Source organism: Natrix helvetica (assembly GCF_964273705.1).
Source record: "Natrix helvetica genome assembly, chromosome: 1".
NCBI lineage: Eukaryota > Metazoa > Chordata > Lepidosauria > Squamata > Natricidae > Natrix > Natrix helvetica.
Genome location: NC_138548.1, coordinates 329,457,353 through 329,476,046, shown reverse-complemented (window position 1 = coordinate 329,476,046; position 18,694 = coordinate 329,457,353). Strand labels below are relative to the sequence as shown.

Here is an 18,694-nt window from a genome sequence, read left to right as displayed (position 1 = left end):
TCTTACCACACTTTTAAGTAAATCACTGCAGTTGTTACTAACTTTAGTAGTATGGTTAAGTGAATCTGGCTTCCTCATCGACTATTGTCAGAAGGTTGCAAAGGGGTCTGACGCTGCAGCCATCATAAATACAAGCCAGTTGCCAAGTGTGCAAATTTTGATCGTGTGATAGTGCTGCTAAAAGAAGTCAATAAATGGATGATTGTAAGTCAACGACAAGATAAGATAGTCAAGATACAACATGAACAAACTGGATCAAAGAAAATATTATATACAGTTATAATCAGGTCAAGAACAATGTTGAAATAGTTTCCAGGTGGATTTCAGCCTAATTTTTTTAAAAAAATTATAAGGCTAACATTGACCTTATCCACTCCATTATCATCCAGCTGGTGGGTGGTTATGTCATTAATAGGACAAACATTTCATTGGCTCAGAGGTGGACAAATGAGAGTTTATTCCAGTTGAGCTGGAGGCCAAGGGAAAAATTGTACAACAGCTGCAAGCATTCATTACATACGAATTACACCTGCTGAGTATAAATCTTTGCCTTGAAAAGGAAGGAAGGACAATGTGCAAGGATGAAAGAGTAAATTGGAGCTCTAGGGTGCACTGTTGGTATAAACTAGATTTTTTAATTGTGCCTTTATTATTTATAAATAACTCAAGGGAGCAAAGATACCTAATACTTCTCCCTTCTATTTTCCCTCAACAGGTGCATTAGGCTGAGAGAGATTGATCCAAAGTCACCCAGCTGGTTTTTTATGCCTGAAGTAGAATTAGAAATTATCTCCTCATTCTGAGGTCAGCACCTTAACCACTAATTTAAATTTTCTTTTCCTAAACCTCACTTCAGTCATTTTTGCTAATTGCTTATCACTTTTTTTGACACATTATAACTTTTGTTTATCCTAACAGAAAATAGCACGGTGGATATGTATGAAATACACTTCCTGTATATTGTAATTATGGTTAACCCACAAGCATAATACACCTTGGACTTTTTTAAAAAAAGTATGTTTAAATTCATTTCAGACTTTACATACATTTCGTCTAGATGTTCCTCCATGCTTGCAAGGTCATAATTCAGTTCAAGTCTTCTTGAACTGAATTCTGACCCTCCTCTTCTTCACTCAGGGGCTTATGGGATCACATCCTGAAACACTAAAGCCAACTCAATTATTTTGCCTTACAGTAAAATCTCCAATCAGAGGTATTTCACAGAATGTTTTCAAGGAGAGGGGGGAAAATATTGGAAGCCGCTTTAGGAAAAGAGACAGAACGTTCCTAGGTATCTCCGAAAAGCACATCAGGAAGGAAGGGGAGGAGTTTTCTTTAAAAAATATCCTTCCACCAAGAGAGAGAGAGAGTTACTTTTGCAGGCATAAATGCAAGGCTGATGAACGTGGCCAGCCCATCGCTCTTAACCCAGTATTGCTGACGTCTCGCTGCCGCCTCTTGTAGCGCTGCCGCCGCCGCCCCTGCCGCAGAAAGCCGGATGGGAGAGCCACTATGGACGTGCAAGTCGCGCCGCTGAGATCGTGGGACGATTTCATCCCAGGCCACGACCGCTTCGCCGTGCCGGATTTCAAAGACATCTCCAAATGGAACAACCGGGTGGTCAGCAACCTCCTCTATTACCAGACCAATTACCTCGTGGTGGCTGCCGCGGTGTTTTCCATCGTGGGGTAAGCGCGCCGGCCGACGTGGGAAGCGCGCGTCTCGGAGGATGAGTGGCGTGGACCCCCGGGAATAGTTTTGTCCCTCTAAGGCTAAGAAGGGCGACAGCGAAGTTTAAGCTCCGGAAATCTCTCTCTCGCCCCCTCCCCCTTTGCAGAAAGATCGCCGTGGGGATGGGGGGAAAGGAGGGTGTCTCTTGCAATGGGATTGCGTTTAGGCTGCCATTCTGATGTGGGAAGCAACCCTAGGGAGTAATAAGGCTTCCGGTTAAGGAGAGCCTCGAACCATCTTTCCCAGTTGGAGCTCCGCGGCCCCGTTGCAGTGACAAGGCCTACCTTCCCCGTTTTAAGATGGAGGGAATGTAATGTGTACGCAGCTGTTTGCCCTCGATGTGCGTTTCCTCAAGTTAACGAGGCTTGATGGTAAAGCAGCGAATGGGATGTCTTTAACAAGAGATAGTTGGGCATATTTGAGAATCTTGGATGTAAATCTCAGGATAAATATTTAGATACAGTAAAGGCAGTCCGGTTTGCTTTCATTTTATATTTTAAAAAAAAAGCTATTTCTGCTTTATGTAATAAACTGCAAGAGATGCAGCTCCAGGGGAAAAATAGATTTAAAATTCCATTTTAAGAGTTGCCACATAAGGTTTTTGGATTGCAGGCTTTCTAAGATGTGGTTTGAGGTGGAGCAAGTAAACACTAAGTTTCTCTTTGGAGGCCATTGATGACGTATGATGTGACTAATAGTATATATTTTGGCCATCAATGGCTTTTAAAGGGATTACCAAAAATTATTTTGTTTAAAATGGGGGTGTCTCTTTTTAAACACAATGGTATCTTTAAAACAGTGTTTTGTCTCTGCAGTGCTCATGGGAGCAATAAAAATCAAATCACTACAGTTCTACTTTGTGTCTAGCGTATGTTTAGTCTTTCAGTAGCCTTATTGATCAGTGCTACTTGAAAAAGTAAATGCTGTATCACTGTTTAAATAATTCAGCATTTCAAAAGCATTTCTCAGTTAATAACTATGGCGACATAACCTTTTGAAAAGATACAACTCTCCTTTATACATGAACACAATTTCATCTGGATATGAAAAAAATATGAAACATGAAAATGCATTTAGTGCTACCATTCCATAAATAAAATGCAGCTAGATAATACATATTTGGTATAAGCAATGAAGTTTGTCGGGTAATATTTTTGTCTTCATGGAACATGCATTTGCAGGTAATCCTTGACTTACGACCAATTGAGCCCCAAAGCAAGAGAGTTAAGTGAGGTTTTTTGCCCTTTATGATTTTTCTTGTTATAGTTAAGTCAATCACTGCAATTGTTAAGTGAATCTGTCTTCCCCATTGACTTTGTCAGAAGGTTGCAAAAGTTGAGCACATGACTCCCTGAACACTGCAACCATCATAAATTCAAGCCACTTGCCAAGAATCCAAATTATGACCACATGACCATAGTCATAGCAATTGTAAGTGTGAAAAATATATTTATAAAATTTATTGGCTGCCCATCTTACCATTTGGTAGCTCTGGGAAGCTTACGGGTTACATGTAAGCTAACACATAAAAAGTTAAAAAACATTAAAAATGGTCGCAAGTCACTTTTTTTTAGTGCCGTTGTGATTCCGAATTGTTGCTAAACAAATAGTGGTAAGTCAAGCACTATCTGTACTTCAAATTATTGCTCTAAACTATTGTATGCTAATACATAAAATACATTCTATGTGACATAATATTGTATATCAACATACAATAGTCTGTAACTAAAAGACGTGTTATATAATGGAATGTGTACCTGCAGGAGTGGGGGGAGGGGTTAGCAACACAGGGCTTCCCCAGAGAGCTGCCCACATTGAGAGACTCCATAGTCCCAAGCTGGGTGAGGGAGGGGAAAGAGGCTTAAGATAGCAACACCCTAGAATCTCTTGGTATATCTAGTAGGTTAGAAAATTGTAGCTTTAGTTTGGCAAGATTCTGTCCATTAGGTATAATTAAAGGATTGGATTCAATTGGATTTCCCTGTCTTGTCTCAGGCTTGGGCCTGGCAAGTTAACAGTAAAATATTGTATAGATATTGTAGTAGATCATGATTTTGATTTCAAACTCTTTTTTTCAACCTTAAATAATAGTATAAAAGCAGCATATTCATAAGATCGTCAATATTTTCTTCATGCTCTATGCTGTTTTTTGGCCAATTAGATATATTCTAAGTCCCTTCATTTGGATAGGGTACAATGGGTGTATACCAGAAAATGAGAATCCATTACTTTTAATATGAGGCAAACTAATGGTTATATTGCTGTTCATTTAAAGTGACTGGAGTCTAATGTTGCGACTTGTGTGTGTTCTTTTTAATCTCCTATGTCACTTTATATCTTCTTTTCTAAAATTGAATTGATATTCTCTACAGCGTATATGATCCACAGTGCTGCTTTATAATGCCCCCATCTCAGACAATGTTGGTTTGTTTTTTTTGAAGCAATTATATCACAACTATCTGCTCTCAAGTTTTTAACAATTCACAGAAACAAAGAGGGCCTTTGAATATTTCAGTTGATGGGCAAGAAGCTATATGAGAATTTTTCATGCATCATGTTTCTAAACCTCCCATAATTTTACTACCTTCAGGATAGTCTTCTCCAAATAGAATTTGATTTGAAGAGGATGCTAGGAGTTCCTACCCATAGAGAAATCAGAGGGGTTGGGTACCCAGAAAATGACATTCACAGTGGCAGCCCCCTCTAGGGTTAGTCTCCCCCCCCCCCCAATTCATTTATCCTTTCACTTGAAGACTTTCCTCTTCTGCAGGGCTTCCTTGGAGTGGTTTTGTATTCTTAAGATCATGCAGATATCCATATTTTAAGGAACCCTTCCGGCAGTTGTTGATACTTATATTATTATGAGGGTTTCTACAGCCAAAATACTGGGCTGTGTTTATCATTTTTATTTTCTAAATATAAATATGGGGTCTAGCAGGAACCCAGAGGCATTCTGATCCACAAAAACGATACTAGATTTAAGTTTGTAGCTTGACACTTCCGCTGTGGGTGAGCAGGAAGCCAGTGGGCTCCAAGGGAAGGTGACTGCATTGCATTCTTGTGGTTCACATAACCACATTCTGCTTGCTTCTATATGTAGGTTGGAGTGTCAAAATGCATTGAAAAATGTTTTCTATTTCCTGTACAACAGATGTTAGAAAATAATCTGGTATCAGCTGGTTCACTTTCTTGTTAATTCAGATATTTGTTGCCTATTTGTTGCTGATTTCGTGGTGCCATCAGCTTACTTTTGATGCAACATTTTCCACCTAGGGAAAATGTTATTTCTGAGCAGGAGAACAGAGCATCCGTTCAGTTGACTATTTATACTGGATGCTTTCCTCTCCTGGCTATTCCTGCTATATAACAAAGGCAGGGAATAAATAAATAAACAAACAAACCTGTTCCTTAGTAGAGAGAACTAACGTTCTTCTCAAGTCTCTGGTTGGAACATTGTCTGAATAACATCAACCTCAGATTACCAGAGTACTACCAATTTACTCCATATCTGCAAAGAAACTTGTACTGGCTGATAACTTTCAATAAATATCTCTTAACAAGAATTATATTTGGGAGGGGATCATATGACTAACCTTTCTTCCGATAACATCTATGTATGTAATGACTATAGCTTGGAGGACTTCAGAGGATATCAGGCTTAATGGATTACTTATCTTCAGTAAGATGGTATCAATACTGAATGTCTGCTGTTAGAGAAGAAACTATTCTGTAGTGGCTTAACAATCTTTAAAAATAACAATGCATACATACTCACTGATTCAACTGTTGCTCTTGCAAGACCAGATAATTGTAGGAAGCATACAGGGGTAGGTTTGATAGGTTGCCTTTCTAAGTTTTAGAATGTACTAGCAATTTAAGTTTGAGGCAGAAAGTTTCCAGCCAGTCCCAGGGTTTGCAATATTTATTCATTTATTTGTTTATTTATTTAATGAGATTTATCGTCATCATTGTCGTCAGCCATTTAGTTGTGTTCAACCCTCGGCCACTCCATGGATTAGCACTCTCCATGCCCCTCTGTCTTGCTTCAGATCTGCCATGGTCATCTCAGTGTCATCTGTTCTAGCAGGGGTATCAAATTCGATTTCATTGAAGGCCACATAAGGGTTGTGTTTGGGCTGGGGTGGACGTGGCCAGCTCGAAGTTGTGGCCTTCCCAACCTCCGTTTTCACTGGCACAGGGCTGCAGGAGGACATTGCAGCCAAAAATGGAGTTCTGGAGGCCTCCTGCAACCCTCTCCCAAGCTCAATTTTCACTGGCAGAGGCACTGCAGGCCACTCCTTTGTGGTTTTCAGGGCGGCCCCGTGGGCCAGATCTAAGCACCCCGCTGGCTGAATCTGGCCGTGGGCCTTGAGTTTGACACCCAAGTTTTATAGTGTCCATCCAGCTGGTACTAGGATGGCTCCCTTCTCTTTTTTCTGCTGATCATTCCCAGCATGATTGACTCTTCAAATGAGTCTATGTTTAGCGATCTTGGCTTCAAGTGATATTTTTGGTGAGGTTCGGTCTAGGACTTCTTTGTTCTTGTGGTTTTTGCAGTCCATGCATAATAGTCACCTCCAAAGCACCACAGTTCAAAGGCATCTACCCTTCTCCTGTTTACCTTTTTCTGGCCTTGGTTTTCGCAACACAAGTAGTAATTGGAAAAATTATTGTGTTAACTAATCTGAGTTTGGTTCTGAGACTGATGTCTTTACACTTCCAGACGTCTCTCATGAAAGATATTGCAGTTCTTCCAAGTGTTTTACATCTTCCGATCTCAGGGCCGCAGTCACCACTTTGGTCAATTTTAGAGCCCAGGAAAATGATTGCAGTTTACTTTGTTTCCTAGTTATTCAGTGAATGTTAAAAGTAATATGCCATTCAAATATTCATCCATTTTTGCTAAGTGCAATATAATTTTAGTTTATGACTTGTTTGTAATTGTTTCACATCATTTGGTAAGGTACCTTTATGCTTTTAAAGAGCTTTCCATTTGATGCAAGAAAGATGAACAACCTTCTCATAAATGCTTTATTACACCACCACCACCCCCATATTGCGGTTTAAAAGTTTCAAAAATTAAATTCCTGTTGACATTTCAATTTCTGTTGACACACATCTTCAATGTTGTCTCGGAAACTTAATAAATGGTTTTTATTACATTTATTCAATCTGGAGATTTCCATGTTCAGTTTTACAATATTGGATTATGATCCGCATATATAGATGGTGCCACTTCTACATCAATGTTAGTCAACCATGAATCTGAACTCCAACTCATATACTTATATATTGGATTCAGGAATAAAATTTGTGAGTAGTAAATATACTCTCTGTTTATTATCTTTTTTTAGATATGTGGAGATATAATGTCATATAGCTTGGGACAATGTGAAGAAATGTTTAAATAATTCTATTTGGTAAAACTGATTTACTCAGACGACTGTGTAGGAAAAAAATATCCCTCTGGTTCAGTTCCAAGCTGAGAAAGGCACTGGAGACAAAATGCAGGGTGGAGGCTGATTGGAAAGAGGGTTCATTTATGGTGCAGCTCACAAAATGGAGTTGAGAGTGAGAGTTTTTATACCTCCTTTGGGCTGTGCACTTGAACTTCCTGTTCCTGTGCAAAAATATGTATATTCTATTGACTGTTGTCAGACTCCCATGGAGCCATTTATGTAGGGGTCAGAGCTGGCTCTATAGGCAAAGTACAAATCCTAAATGTTTGTCTGAGCTAAGTTTGGTTGATGCAGTGGAGGGGAATTGGGCAATTCCTATTGTGGCTAATCCTACCTATGTTCAGACCTTGCTGCAGGGTATTTCAAAATGTCCTGTCTTGAATGGATTTCTGCCTGCAGTATTTGCTTTGCCTATGAATAGAGCTACCTAGATACTTGGCTTCTTTCAGTAAGCTCTTTATCTCTTAAGTGCTGACATCTGCTGAGGGCTAAAGAAAGGTGGGGGCTGCTTTCTATCTCCAAGAGCATGTGTCTCCATTTCTCCCTTTAGGCAAATTTAATATTCTGCCTTTTTAATATTCCTCAAAATATTTCATTCTTCGGGGGGAGGGGTGGCTTCCCATAACAGAATAAAACACATTTGCATCCCAATTTTTAAAATATCATATTTAGGAGTTGGAAATGGTTTATAACCCTTATTGACCTTCTTAACCACTTCTTAATAAAAATTAGAATTTCTAAATTACAACGATTCAAATCTGTGATTACAATGAAATTGTACATCCACATTGTAATACATGCTGCAACTCAGCTATTCATTTTCTGCATTCCTTGAGCACTAGAAGCTGACCGCTCAAAGGAAAAGTTGAGTCTGTTAGTGACATGGCTAATAGCAATTTTGAATCATTGAGTCATGTTGTGATGATTGGAAATTACAGGAATTAAAACCTACACATCTCTCCTCTGTAGTTGTGCTGGTTTGGGATAGTGAGAAGTGGGAGTTATTGTCTGGCACATCTAGAGGGATCTGATTGTGGGAAAACTGATTTAATCACTATTTTTAAAGATTTTAAACTAGCTCTATAGGATCCTTGAAAATCTGAGTTGTTTGTATGACCTTGGTACTCATCCTTAATTGGTTCTGGGAAGCTCAAAGAGTACCAAAATTTATGAGAACCAAACAAATGTTTCTCATAATGTAGTGAGTCACAAGGCAGCTGATACTGACAAATTGTGGCTTGTGTGTTGAGTACCAAACAGACAATGAGAACCAGGACAATGCGTCAAAATGTGTTGAGTACTAAATCCGATGAGCTTCAAAGCAGTTGAGTATCAAGGTACCACTGTATACCATATAAAGTACATTTATTAAGGTGGAACATTTTGGATTGTACTCAGAAAGTTCTATGACTTTTCTCCGAAACAGAGAAGAGAGGGCAGTCATGCAGTCTTGAAACAAGTTGCAGTTGTTTTAAAAACAATTTCACTCATACATGCTCCAAACCACCTTCTCAGAAAGGAATTCAAAAGACTGCATAGCCATAATAGATAGGGAAATAAAATGATGAAATAAATTTCAGTGGTGATAGTTCTGAGAACAACTCCTGGAATTGTTTACTTCGCATCATTTTAAAAATAAGATTCCATATGGTCACACACTAGATCAGTGATGGTGAACCTATGACACGCGTGCCACAGGTGGCACGCGGAGCCATTTGTCAGGCGCTGGCCAGCTGAGTTCACCTTTTTAAAAGCCATTTTTCGCCCTCCCCAGGCTCCAGAGGCTTTATAGGAGCCTGGGGAGGGTGAAAAGAGCCTCCCCCGCCCTCCCAAAGGGCCTCCGGAGGCTTCAGGGACCATTCGGAGGCTTCCCTGACGCCTTCGGAGTGCTTAAAACGACCCTCCGAGCAAACCAGAAGTGACTTCCGGTTTGCTCGGAGGGTCGTTTTAAGCGTTCCAAAGGCTTCAGGGACCGTCCGGAGGCTTCCCTGAGGCCTTTGGAGCGCTTAAAACCACCCTCCGAGCAACCAGGAAGTCACTTCCGGTTTGCTCGGAGGATCCTTTTGAATGCTCCGAAGGCTTCAGGGAAGCCTCTGGACGGTTCCTGAAGCCTCCGGAGGGCCTCTGGGGGGGCGGGGGCCTCTTTTCGCCCTCCCCAGGCTCCTATAAAGCCTCTGGAGCCTGGGGAGGGTGAAAAAAGCATGTAAAAATGGGGGGTCTCACGTTGTGCACGCATGCGCACTCGGGGGTCGCGTGTTGCATTATGGGTGCGGCACGCCCGCACACGACCCCCCTGCGCTCCCCCCACTTGTGGCATGCGAGCCAAAAAGGTTCGCCATCGCTGCACTAGATCAATCTACAAACATATATGCAGTTAAATATTCTGAATGGCTAATGTTGGGACATGCCAATCACTTACCATTAAGAGGGTATTTGTTGTTACAATTTTTTTTAAAAAAATCTAATCTTGATTATGTTCTTTTATTCAGATTACATCACTAACTCTAATGTTGGATCGATAACAGATCCCATATAAGAGATCTAAATAGCACTTTGAATTGCCCATGTGTACAATTCTATCTTATTGCGGTTTCTATTTCCATTCACTGTCTCTGAAAAACTAGAACATTGAATGTTGACTCACTGCAGGGAAACATATGGCAACCTAGTAAACCTTCCCTGATCTCCTTCTGCCAAATCTAGTAAGGTTGCCAGCTGTCTGCTGTTGTTATGATTATTGCTTTAAATGTGCTGAATCTTTCTAGGCAGGAAATCATCCTTGCCTAAGAGAATGCATTATTTTAAATGAAGCAGCCAGAGAGAAGAAATCATGGTGCTTTTATTTTATTTATTCAATTCACATACTAATCACACTGTCAAACATCTCTAGGCAGTTTCTAATGTCACGAAATAATGAGAATATATTTAAAAAAAAACAATAAGCATTAAAAGTAAAAGCTTTTCCTGCCTTATAGTTGTTTACTCGAACTCAGAACAGGGATCGGTCAGAGTCACACCTGGTCTTCCTCTTCTGGTGCTCCAGGCATTGTTTCTGCTGCTTCATCTTCCGAGGATTTGCAGTAGAGTAATGTATACCCTGAGACTGTCACATTGAAAGACAATCCGCAACCTGTCAGAATATTGAAAAACATCCTAAGCAACATCTGAAGGTGTTTCCGATCCATCAGGTGCCTCATGGGGGCTGCTCTATGTGGTGTCCTAAGTAGCAGTTAATTTTGCTTAGGCCAGAAGTGACCTGGCCATGCGTGACAATGTGATGCTTGTTAAGTCCTCGACCTGCGACCGGTCCTGAAGTCTTCGACTTACGACTGACAGCCAAGCCGCGCCTGATTGGCTAAAGCGCAGCTGGCTGAGCGCGGGCTGCCAGAAGCCTCCCTATTGGGCGCCTGCTTGACAGCTGAGTATAAATAGCTGTCAAGCAGGGCAAGCCTCAACTTTTACTATCTACTGTTGTTGCTTCTCTGCACTGAATAAATGCTGTTAACTTACCTCCACTGCCAACAGCCCAGCAGATGACTGCTTTGCCGTCAACAAAAGCCTCCCTGCCACCCCTGCAGAGTCGGTCAGCCAAGCATCGGCCGGTTCCAAGAAGATCACGGTCTCGCTCCTGCTGGAAGGGTCTCCCTGCATCATGGAGGTCGACTCCAGGTCCTCCTGCTCCCTCCTGTCTTGGGCCACTTTCTCCCTACTCTGCCCCAATGTCTCACGTGCCCAGCTGTCACAGTCGGACACGACGTTAAAAGACTACCAGGGGACTCAAATTCCCACCCTGGGCTGTTACGCATGGCTTGTCCAACAACGGCCCGCAGTTCACATCCACAACGTTCCAGGAGTTCCTGGCCGCAGAGGGCATCCGCCATGCACCCGTTGCCCCTTACCATCCGGCCAGCAATGGCCGTGCGGAACGGGCAGTCCGCTTGGCCAAAGAGGCCTTGGGCAGGATGGACCGGGGCGACTGGCCATCAAGGGTGGCTGTGCCAACCTCCGGAGGCCTCTCAAGCCGGCCCGTCGAGCCCGGCTACCGTCGCCCAGCAGCCAGTCTCTATTCCGCCACAGCCTGCAGTCACAACCCCTTGTGAGGTTTTCCCCCAATCAGGCCTCTCCTGCCCTGCTACCGCCTCCCGGCAGCTGTTCTGTTTGCCAACTCCATCCGTATTCGCCCCTCCTGGTTTACCCCATCCAGAGGCCTTGTCCCAGTTAGGCCTTGCCTACCCAGACGCCACCTACTGGCAGTTGGACTCAAACTCGCTTGTGACATCCACGCCCCCTCGCCCTGTCCTACCTGCGCCTTTGGGTCTGCCTTCTGGAACAGGCCTGGATGATGTCACCCGGAGCTACACTCCCTTCTGGGATGAGCTGCAACGGGGACCTCCTGCTTCAACGCCACTTCCTGAACTGAGGCGCTCGGGGCGTGTCCGCCGCCGACCCGCCTACCTCCAAGAGTACGCATGCACAACGTTTCTGCATGCGCCCTCGCTGGAGGGGAAAGAAGTGTTAAGTCCTCGACCTGCGACCGCTCCTGAAGTCCTCGACTTACAACCGGCCGCAGGTTCTCGACTTACGACTGACAGCAGGCAACAGCCAAACTGCGCCTGATTGGCTAAAGCACGACTGGCTGAGGGCGCCTATTGGGCGCCTGCTTGACAGCTGAGTATAAATAGCTGTCAAGCAGGGCAAGCCTCACCTTTTACTATCTACTGTTGTTGTTGTTGCTTCTCTGCTCTGAATAAACGCTGTTAACTTACCTCAGCCGCCTCACGTCTCGTCCATTTTTCGATTCACTAAAATGCTCTCTGTGACAAATGTGAGTTTTAATATACAACCACCTTCATGTATCAGACCAGAGTTTCTAGCAGCTGTAAAATGATTGATCAGGGCTTGGTCAATGCTTCCATGAAACAATCTAAAGTTGATTCATCTGAGAGAGGGTGATTCCTCTGGCATAGCATGATCAAAAATTACTGTTTCCAAAACGTTGTAGCTTAGGTGTGGAAGCGAAAAACCACAATGTAATTTAATGTTAATTGAGTTAAATTTCTTTCTCTGCATCCTGCTAGAAATGTGATGCTTGTACTGCATTAGTTTGTGACTCGCCAAACTAACAGCAGCTCATCAATCAATGCTTCTAGGTGTAGGTATTTATTTAGCATATGGCATGCAATGTCAGGGAAATCTACACATGCTAGACACTGTGCAGTCCTGGACAGCCTAAATTGCTAGTTCATTCTGTTCTGCGCTTCCGTGCCTATCCTTGGTGCACAACAGGGGGCGAGTTAGCTTACACCAGCGAACTAGCAGCATTCGGATTGCTGGCTCTTCTAGGTTCCTCCACCGGTCTCTCCTTGCTTCAGCTTGTGTCACGATGGCTGATGTCCAGCCAGGTCAAGTGCTGGATTCTGCTCTCCATGCACACAAACACAGCTAGGTTTTTCACACTGAAGTAGTACCCATTTATCTACTTGCAGTGTTGCATGCTTTTGAATTGCTGGGTGGGTAGGATCCAGGGAAAGTGCAGTGGGAGCTTGGCCCATCTCGAAGAGCTCTCAAATGGCTGGAGTGCAGACCATTTCTGGCCGGCAGTTCCAGCATCATTAAGCCGCTGTGCCACCACATCCCCTAGGTCAGGGGTGTTAAACCTGATTTCATGGAGGGCCCCATCAGGGTTGGGTTTGACCTTGGGGGGCTGGGGTGTGTGTGACCATGGTGGGCGTGGCCAGCTCGATGTCACTCATGTCGGTGGTGCCTGTGAGGGGCTGAGTGCTCTGCCAATGAAAACAGGCTCCCAAACTCCATTTTCAGCTGCGACTGCCTCCTGCAACCCTCTGCCAGCCAAAATGGAGTTCAGGAGGGCCGCGTACTCTGTTTTTGCTGGCAGAGGCACCACGGGCCAGTACTTCACATTTCCAGGGCTGCCTTGCGGGCCAGATCGAAGCACCCCACAGGCCAAATCTGTCCCCTAGGCCTTGAGTTTGACACCCCTGATTAAACATGTGGACTAGGCTCTAGACAGCATTGGAAAGATAGCTTTGCATTGTGTTCAACTAATCCTCGACTGAGTCTTAGCCTAATATTTCTGAGCTAACTTTTAAACTTAAGTTGTTGCAGTAATTTTTTATTTTTTTTTTTGGTACTAAATGCAGTCTACAAAGCTTACTTTTTTAGAGTGACATTCCTTATGAAATAAATACACAGCAGTGATTTCTGCCTGGAGTTAACTGTTCAGTTTTTCCAGGCAGAATTTCCAGAAAGGATTTTTCCTCCTTCTCTAAATATAGCTGTGGCTGACCAGAAGTGACTCAGAGATTGAAGAGAGACTGCTAATAGTACAACACTCTGCATTTCAAATGAGCGACAACAGCAGGTGGTCAACAACTGTTGTGAAGGAAAGGTGCCTGACACTTGCTAATTCCAGCCGTATCTTTAGCATCCAGTATTTTGACAATGAATCTTAAACGAATGGAATCCTATTGGATGTTTTTTGAGAGTGGATGCTAGTGGACGTGTCATAGCAGTGACACGTCCACTAGTGTTCCAGAATTAGCTTTGGACAGGACAGCAATAATGGTTCATTCACAAACTAGGCAGTTTAGGACAGGACATGTTTCTTTGCCCAGAACATAGCTGGAAACCCAAATATACTTCATAGTACAACATTATTATGGATGTTTCACCATGACCCTAGTCAAAAGTCCAGTGGTCTGTTCTTCCATGTTGTCCTGTAAGAGTTGCCTTTGGTTTATTATCTTCTTTGACTAAACAAATATTGATCATGATGTTATTTTCCAAAATGTTTCCAGTAGTTTAGCTGCGACCAGTAGTCCAACTATAGTTTCCTTTGATGCAGATAAGGAAGATGAAATTTGTGGATCTAATGCAGTCTTTAAATGTCTGCCATATTGTCTAGGGATGATGGGACGTCATTTGGCATTTCCGGAGGATGTTTTAGAGAAAATAGAATAAATACTTGAATTAGATATGCGCGCGCACAGACACACAGTGTCATATAAATGAAGACAACAGTTCAAGAGAATTGGTGTATATATTTTTCATTGTTAATCATTCACTAACTATACTTCTCTGCCATTTGTAGTTTAAATACCAGTAGTTACTTCCTGAGCTATTTTAGTTGTTTGGGATGGAAATAACTTCAAAACCATCTTACTTATTTGAATCGTATTGCGGTGTTTGTATTCTGCGGTTCAACTTAATTTTAATTATTTTTCAAACTTGTATTCCATCTGACTCCCAGTGACTTTGAGCAGCTTTCAACAATCTGCATTAACAGAGGGATTAGGTTGCATTCACAGAGGGATAGAATCAAGATCACGTGAAGTGTTAATACCAGTTTATAATGCCTTGGTAAGGCCACACTTGGAATACTGCATTCAGTTTTGGTCGCCACGATGTAAAAAAGATGTGGAGATTTTAGAAAGAGTACAGAGAAGAGCAACAGAGATGATTAGGGGACTGGAGACTAAAACATATGAAGAACGGTTGCAGGAAATGGGTATGTCTGGTTTAATGAAAAGAAGGAGTAGGGGAGACATGATAGCAGTGTTTCAATATCTCAGGGGTTGCCACAAAGAAGAGGGAGTCAAACTATTCTCCAAGGCACCTGAGGGTAGAACAAGAAGCAATGGGTGGAAACTAATCAACTCACAGGCGGTCATACAGCTCAGAGACAGAGAGCTTGAAGCCAAGAGGCTCAGTGGCTCTGCTTGGGTGCAAAGAAACTGGCTTGTCCTGTTGTGCCATTCTCACCTGTTCGTCCCTGTTCACCATTGTCCGTATCTTTGCAGATTTCTGAATCCCCTGAAAATGCTGCTTGGCATCCTCGTGGTGATCCTGGTCTTCACAGCATTCGTGTTTGCATCCCACAAAAAAGACTTCATTTGCAAGTTTAAGAAGCACTACCCTGCAGCCTTTGTCATAGCAGTTATGTTACTGAGCTACATCCTGATATCCTTTTTCGGAGGCATCATGGTGTTTCTGTTTGGAATCACGCTTCCTTTATTCTGTGAGTTTTTCTTACATTATCCATAGCCAATCATAAAGCTGAATGTCACTTCCTTCTGCAACTGCTTTCATTTCTCTCCGTAAAACATTAGGTGTCAAGAAGCATTTGTCATTAACTGCAAATAGACAAGAGACGTCAGTAGATGCTTTTGCCGGTGATATTCAGGTGCAGGGATTTTTAATTACAGTCCAGATGGCAGGGTAACAGTTTTAACTGTGAAGCCTGCTGCCACGGTTAGCAGTATTTCAGATTGGTGGCTCTATGAATTGGATTAATACATCCATAAATATCTGACTGGCTGTTCATTTAGACTCAAGATCACGTGAAGTGTTAATACCATGCTTTGGAATACTGCATCCAGTTTTGGTCACTGTGATGTAAAAAAGATGTGGAGACTCTAGAAAGAGTGCAGAGAAGAGCAACAAAGATGATTAGGGGACTGGAGGCTAAAACATATGAAGAACAGTTGCAGAAATTGGTTAAGTCTAGTTTAATGAAAAGAAGGACTAGGGGAGACATGATAGCAGTGTTCCAATATCTCAGGAGTTGCCACAAAGAAGAGGGAGTCAGGCTATTCTCCAAAGAACTGAGGGTAGAACAAGAAGCAATGTGTGGAAACTAATCAAGGAGAGAAGCAACTTAGAACTAAGGCAAAATTTCCTGACAGAATAATAATCAGAGGAACAACTTGCCTCCAGAGGTTGTGAATGCTCCAACACTGGATGTTTTAAAGAAGATGTTGGATAACCATTTGTCTGAAGTGGTGTAAGGTTTCCTGCCTAAGCAAGGGGTTGGACTAGAAGACCTCCAAGGTCCATTCCAACTGTTATTCTATTCTAACTAATATTACATTAATTGGATTAGGCAAATTTGCAGAACTCCATCAACCGCAGAACAAAAAATTAATACTCTCTTCAATTCAGAATAAAGGATCTGAAAAATTTAAACGTTACGTTGTGTGTATGCATGATAAGAAGATTTTGCTCCCAAGTGGTTTTTGTTTTTCTCAGTGGCTAGCCAAAAATGTTGCTAATGGGAAAGGATTTACTTATAATTCATAATTTTCAACTTGAATAAGAGGCTTTTGATTCTGTTACTGTTGACCCAGGATGAGGATTCTCTCACAAGCATATAATTATTCCTTATGAGTTCATTGAATGATGTGGTTGACATATCCTGTTAAGCTATGATATTGAAACCATTAATATGCAATAAATCACAGTTTGGTTCAGTCAATGCACTAAGCCAGTGTTCCTCAACCTTGGCGGCTTGAAGATATGTGGACTTCAGCTCCAAGTTCATGAATTGAATTCCAATGTCTTCAAGCCATCAAGGCTGAGAAACACTGCACCAAACCATAAACATCAGTTCACAGGTTTCAGTGGCTGAGTTCATACTGTGTTTGAACTCCCCGAAATAAGCACGTGGCCTTATTTTTGGGGAGGTCTTATTATTTTTGAGGTGCAGGAGCATGGTCAGCTGCTGCTGTATTGCAGTATTTTCAGGGAGGGCTTATTTTCGGGGGAGGGCTTATTTTAGCACATGCGCTCAAAAGCCCGATTGGGCTTATTATCTGGGGAGGTCTTATTTTCGGGGAAAACGGGGTGCAATCTGTTAAGAATGCCAAACCAAATCAAGCATTTTAGGACTTAGCATCCTATAGGACAATTCTGAAATTCAATTTTTAAAAATCGACTAGTTTCATAGATCATACACCAAATGCGGCTCATGGTATTTGTTTTTTGTTTTTTACTTGACATATGAATGCATCTTTATGGCTTATAAATCAGGGTTTATAGCTTAGACTATTGTGGTTTAGTTGACCAGTTATGATTTTTTTTTAAAAAATGACAACATTGCTTTAACACAGAATGCCAATAGAGCAGTTCAGTTGGTTGCCACTGTAGCAGTGTCAAGTCTTTTTCGCCAGTTATCTAAGTGAAGAATACCTGTGGCTTACTGTTGCTTGTTGCTTTCCTTTCCCTAGTGATGTTTCTTCATGCATCCTTGAGGCTTCGAAATTTAAAGAACAAGATGGAGAACAAGATAGAAAGCGTTGGCCTGAAGAAGACTCCCATGGGCATTATCCTGGATCTCCTTGAACAACAGGAGGAGACCATTTCCAAACTAGCCGATTACCTGGCTAAGGCAAAGGATTAATTAAACATGCAACGTGCATTGGGGAATTTGTTCATTTTGTCCAACATCATTTCTCAGTCTGTAAGCCGAAGTCGATACAGACCGCAAGAGTAAAGTATGGCAAAATAAAACACCCCAACTCATCCGGGTTTCCTCTGCACGGGGTGGTAGTATCCCATTTATAACCTGTCAAAGTGTCTGAGATACAAATGCATTAGGTAATTTACGACAGGGGTCTCCAACCTTGGCAACTTTAAGCTGGCTGGGGAATTCTGGGAGTTGAAGTCCGCCAGGCTTAAAGTTGCCAAGATTGGAGACCCCTGATTTACGGCACTCACTAGTGTTGAAAGGTAGACTTAACTTCTTTCCGATTCTTTTATCTTTATGTTAAGTATTTTCCAAACTGCATATTTGGTGCCCATTCTAAATGCACAGTATTCTTTGTTACCTTCAAGCAACATAGCCGTGTGCTACTGCACATATCTGAACGACTGTTTTTGAGTGCAAAAATAAATCTTAATTATGTACATCCTTATGCACCTTTTGAGTGGGATGTGGTTTCCCTGTGGAGAAATAGAGACCTGCAATTAGAAGTATGACATGCCTATTTTGTTGTGGGATATTTGAATCTGTCGCCCATCTAGCAGCTGAATCCTTTTCCTCCCCTGCATGAGTTGCAAGCTTGCACAGATAACATCTAGCCAACAACATTCCTTCTTTGTTTTTTCTGTGTGCATATGAAGAATTGTACTTATTAGGGGCAGATTTTATAACAGGAGGAACATGATTTTCTGTGCATGCCCGCACACAGGTATTATACATGCTTTAGTTACAATATTTAGCAATTGTCAGGCTTGAGATCTGCCATTACATAGAATTATGAATCTTATTGTGTGTATGACTGGAAAACCAAATCTTAGTGTTTGTTAATATCTCATAATGACACTTAACTTTTGTGCAAGAACAATAAATATGTAAAATACCACAAATGTCTTCCTTTCCTTTTTCTGTTCCACTTACATGCAGAATTATTTATGCTACAAATAGCAAGTTAGAAGAGAAACTCATCCAATTATCTGTTTGTGAGACTGATATTAGCTAATATTAGCTCTGTAACTCCCTATCCCTAGCTCTTCCTACTGGAACTGGAACTAAAATTGTAACCTTTTATTTATTACATGCGGACTGTAAAGTTACTTGTAAAATGTAGCAAATTATTTGATGGAGAATATGTATGTGTGTTCCAGCATTAAAAGACTAGCGACCTACATTTGGTTTGCTTGTTGACTTTCAATGCATTGGTTCTTCCAGTGTTTGGTTTAGTTTA

The 18,694-nt window shown here is 42.0% G+C and overlaps 2 protein-coding genes across 3 annotated transcripts in view; one reads left to right on the top strand and one right to left on the bottom strand.

Annotated features, from left to right (window-relative positions):
• UBA3 (ubiquitin like modifier activating enzyme 3) overlaps nt 1-1,513 on the bottom strand; it is a 22,879-nt gene extending 21,366 nt beyond the window's left edge. The window contains exon 1 of one of the 2 annotated variants that reach the window (XM_081934036.1): nt 1,375-1,513. In XM_081934036.1, the coding sequence (XP_081790162.1) occupies nt 1,375-1,418 (44 nt within the window). In that variant the 5' untranslated portion in view covers nt 1,419-1,513. The other variant, XM_081934037.1, reaches the window with a different exon arrangement.
• Nucleotides 1,395-18,661, top strand: ARL6IP5 (ARF like GTPase 6 interacting protein 5). The gene is made up of 3 exons (XM_081934044.1): nt 1,395-1,688; nt 15,011-15,228; nt 17,216-18,661. Exons 1-3 carry the CDS (start codon nt 1,513-1,515, stop codon nt 17,386-17,388), a joined length of 567 nt encoding a protein of 188 aa, XP_081790170.1. The 5' UTR covers nt 1,395-1,512; the 3' UTR covers nt 17,389-18,661.
• The last annotated feature ends 33 nt before the right edge of the window (nt 18,662-18,694 follow it).

Coding starts and splice junctions, on each gene's coding strand:
- ARL6IP5 (XM_081934044.1), top strand. CDS start 1,513: ATGGACGTGCAAGTCGCGCCGCTGAGATCGTGGGACGATTTCATCCCA. Junction 1,689..15,010: donor GCGGTGTTTTCCATCGTGGG/GTAAGCGCGCCG, acceptor GTATCTTTGCAG/ATTTCTGAATCCCCTGAAAA. Junction 15,229..17,215: donor AATCACGCTTCCTTTATTCT/GTGAGTTTTTCT, acceptor TCCTTTCCCTAG/TGATGTTTCTTCATGCATCC.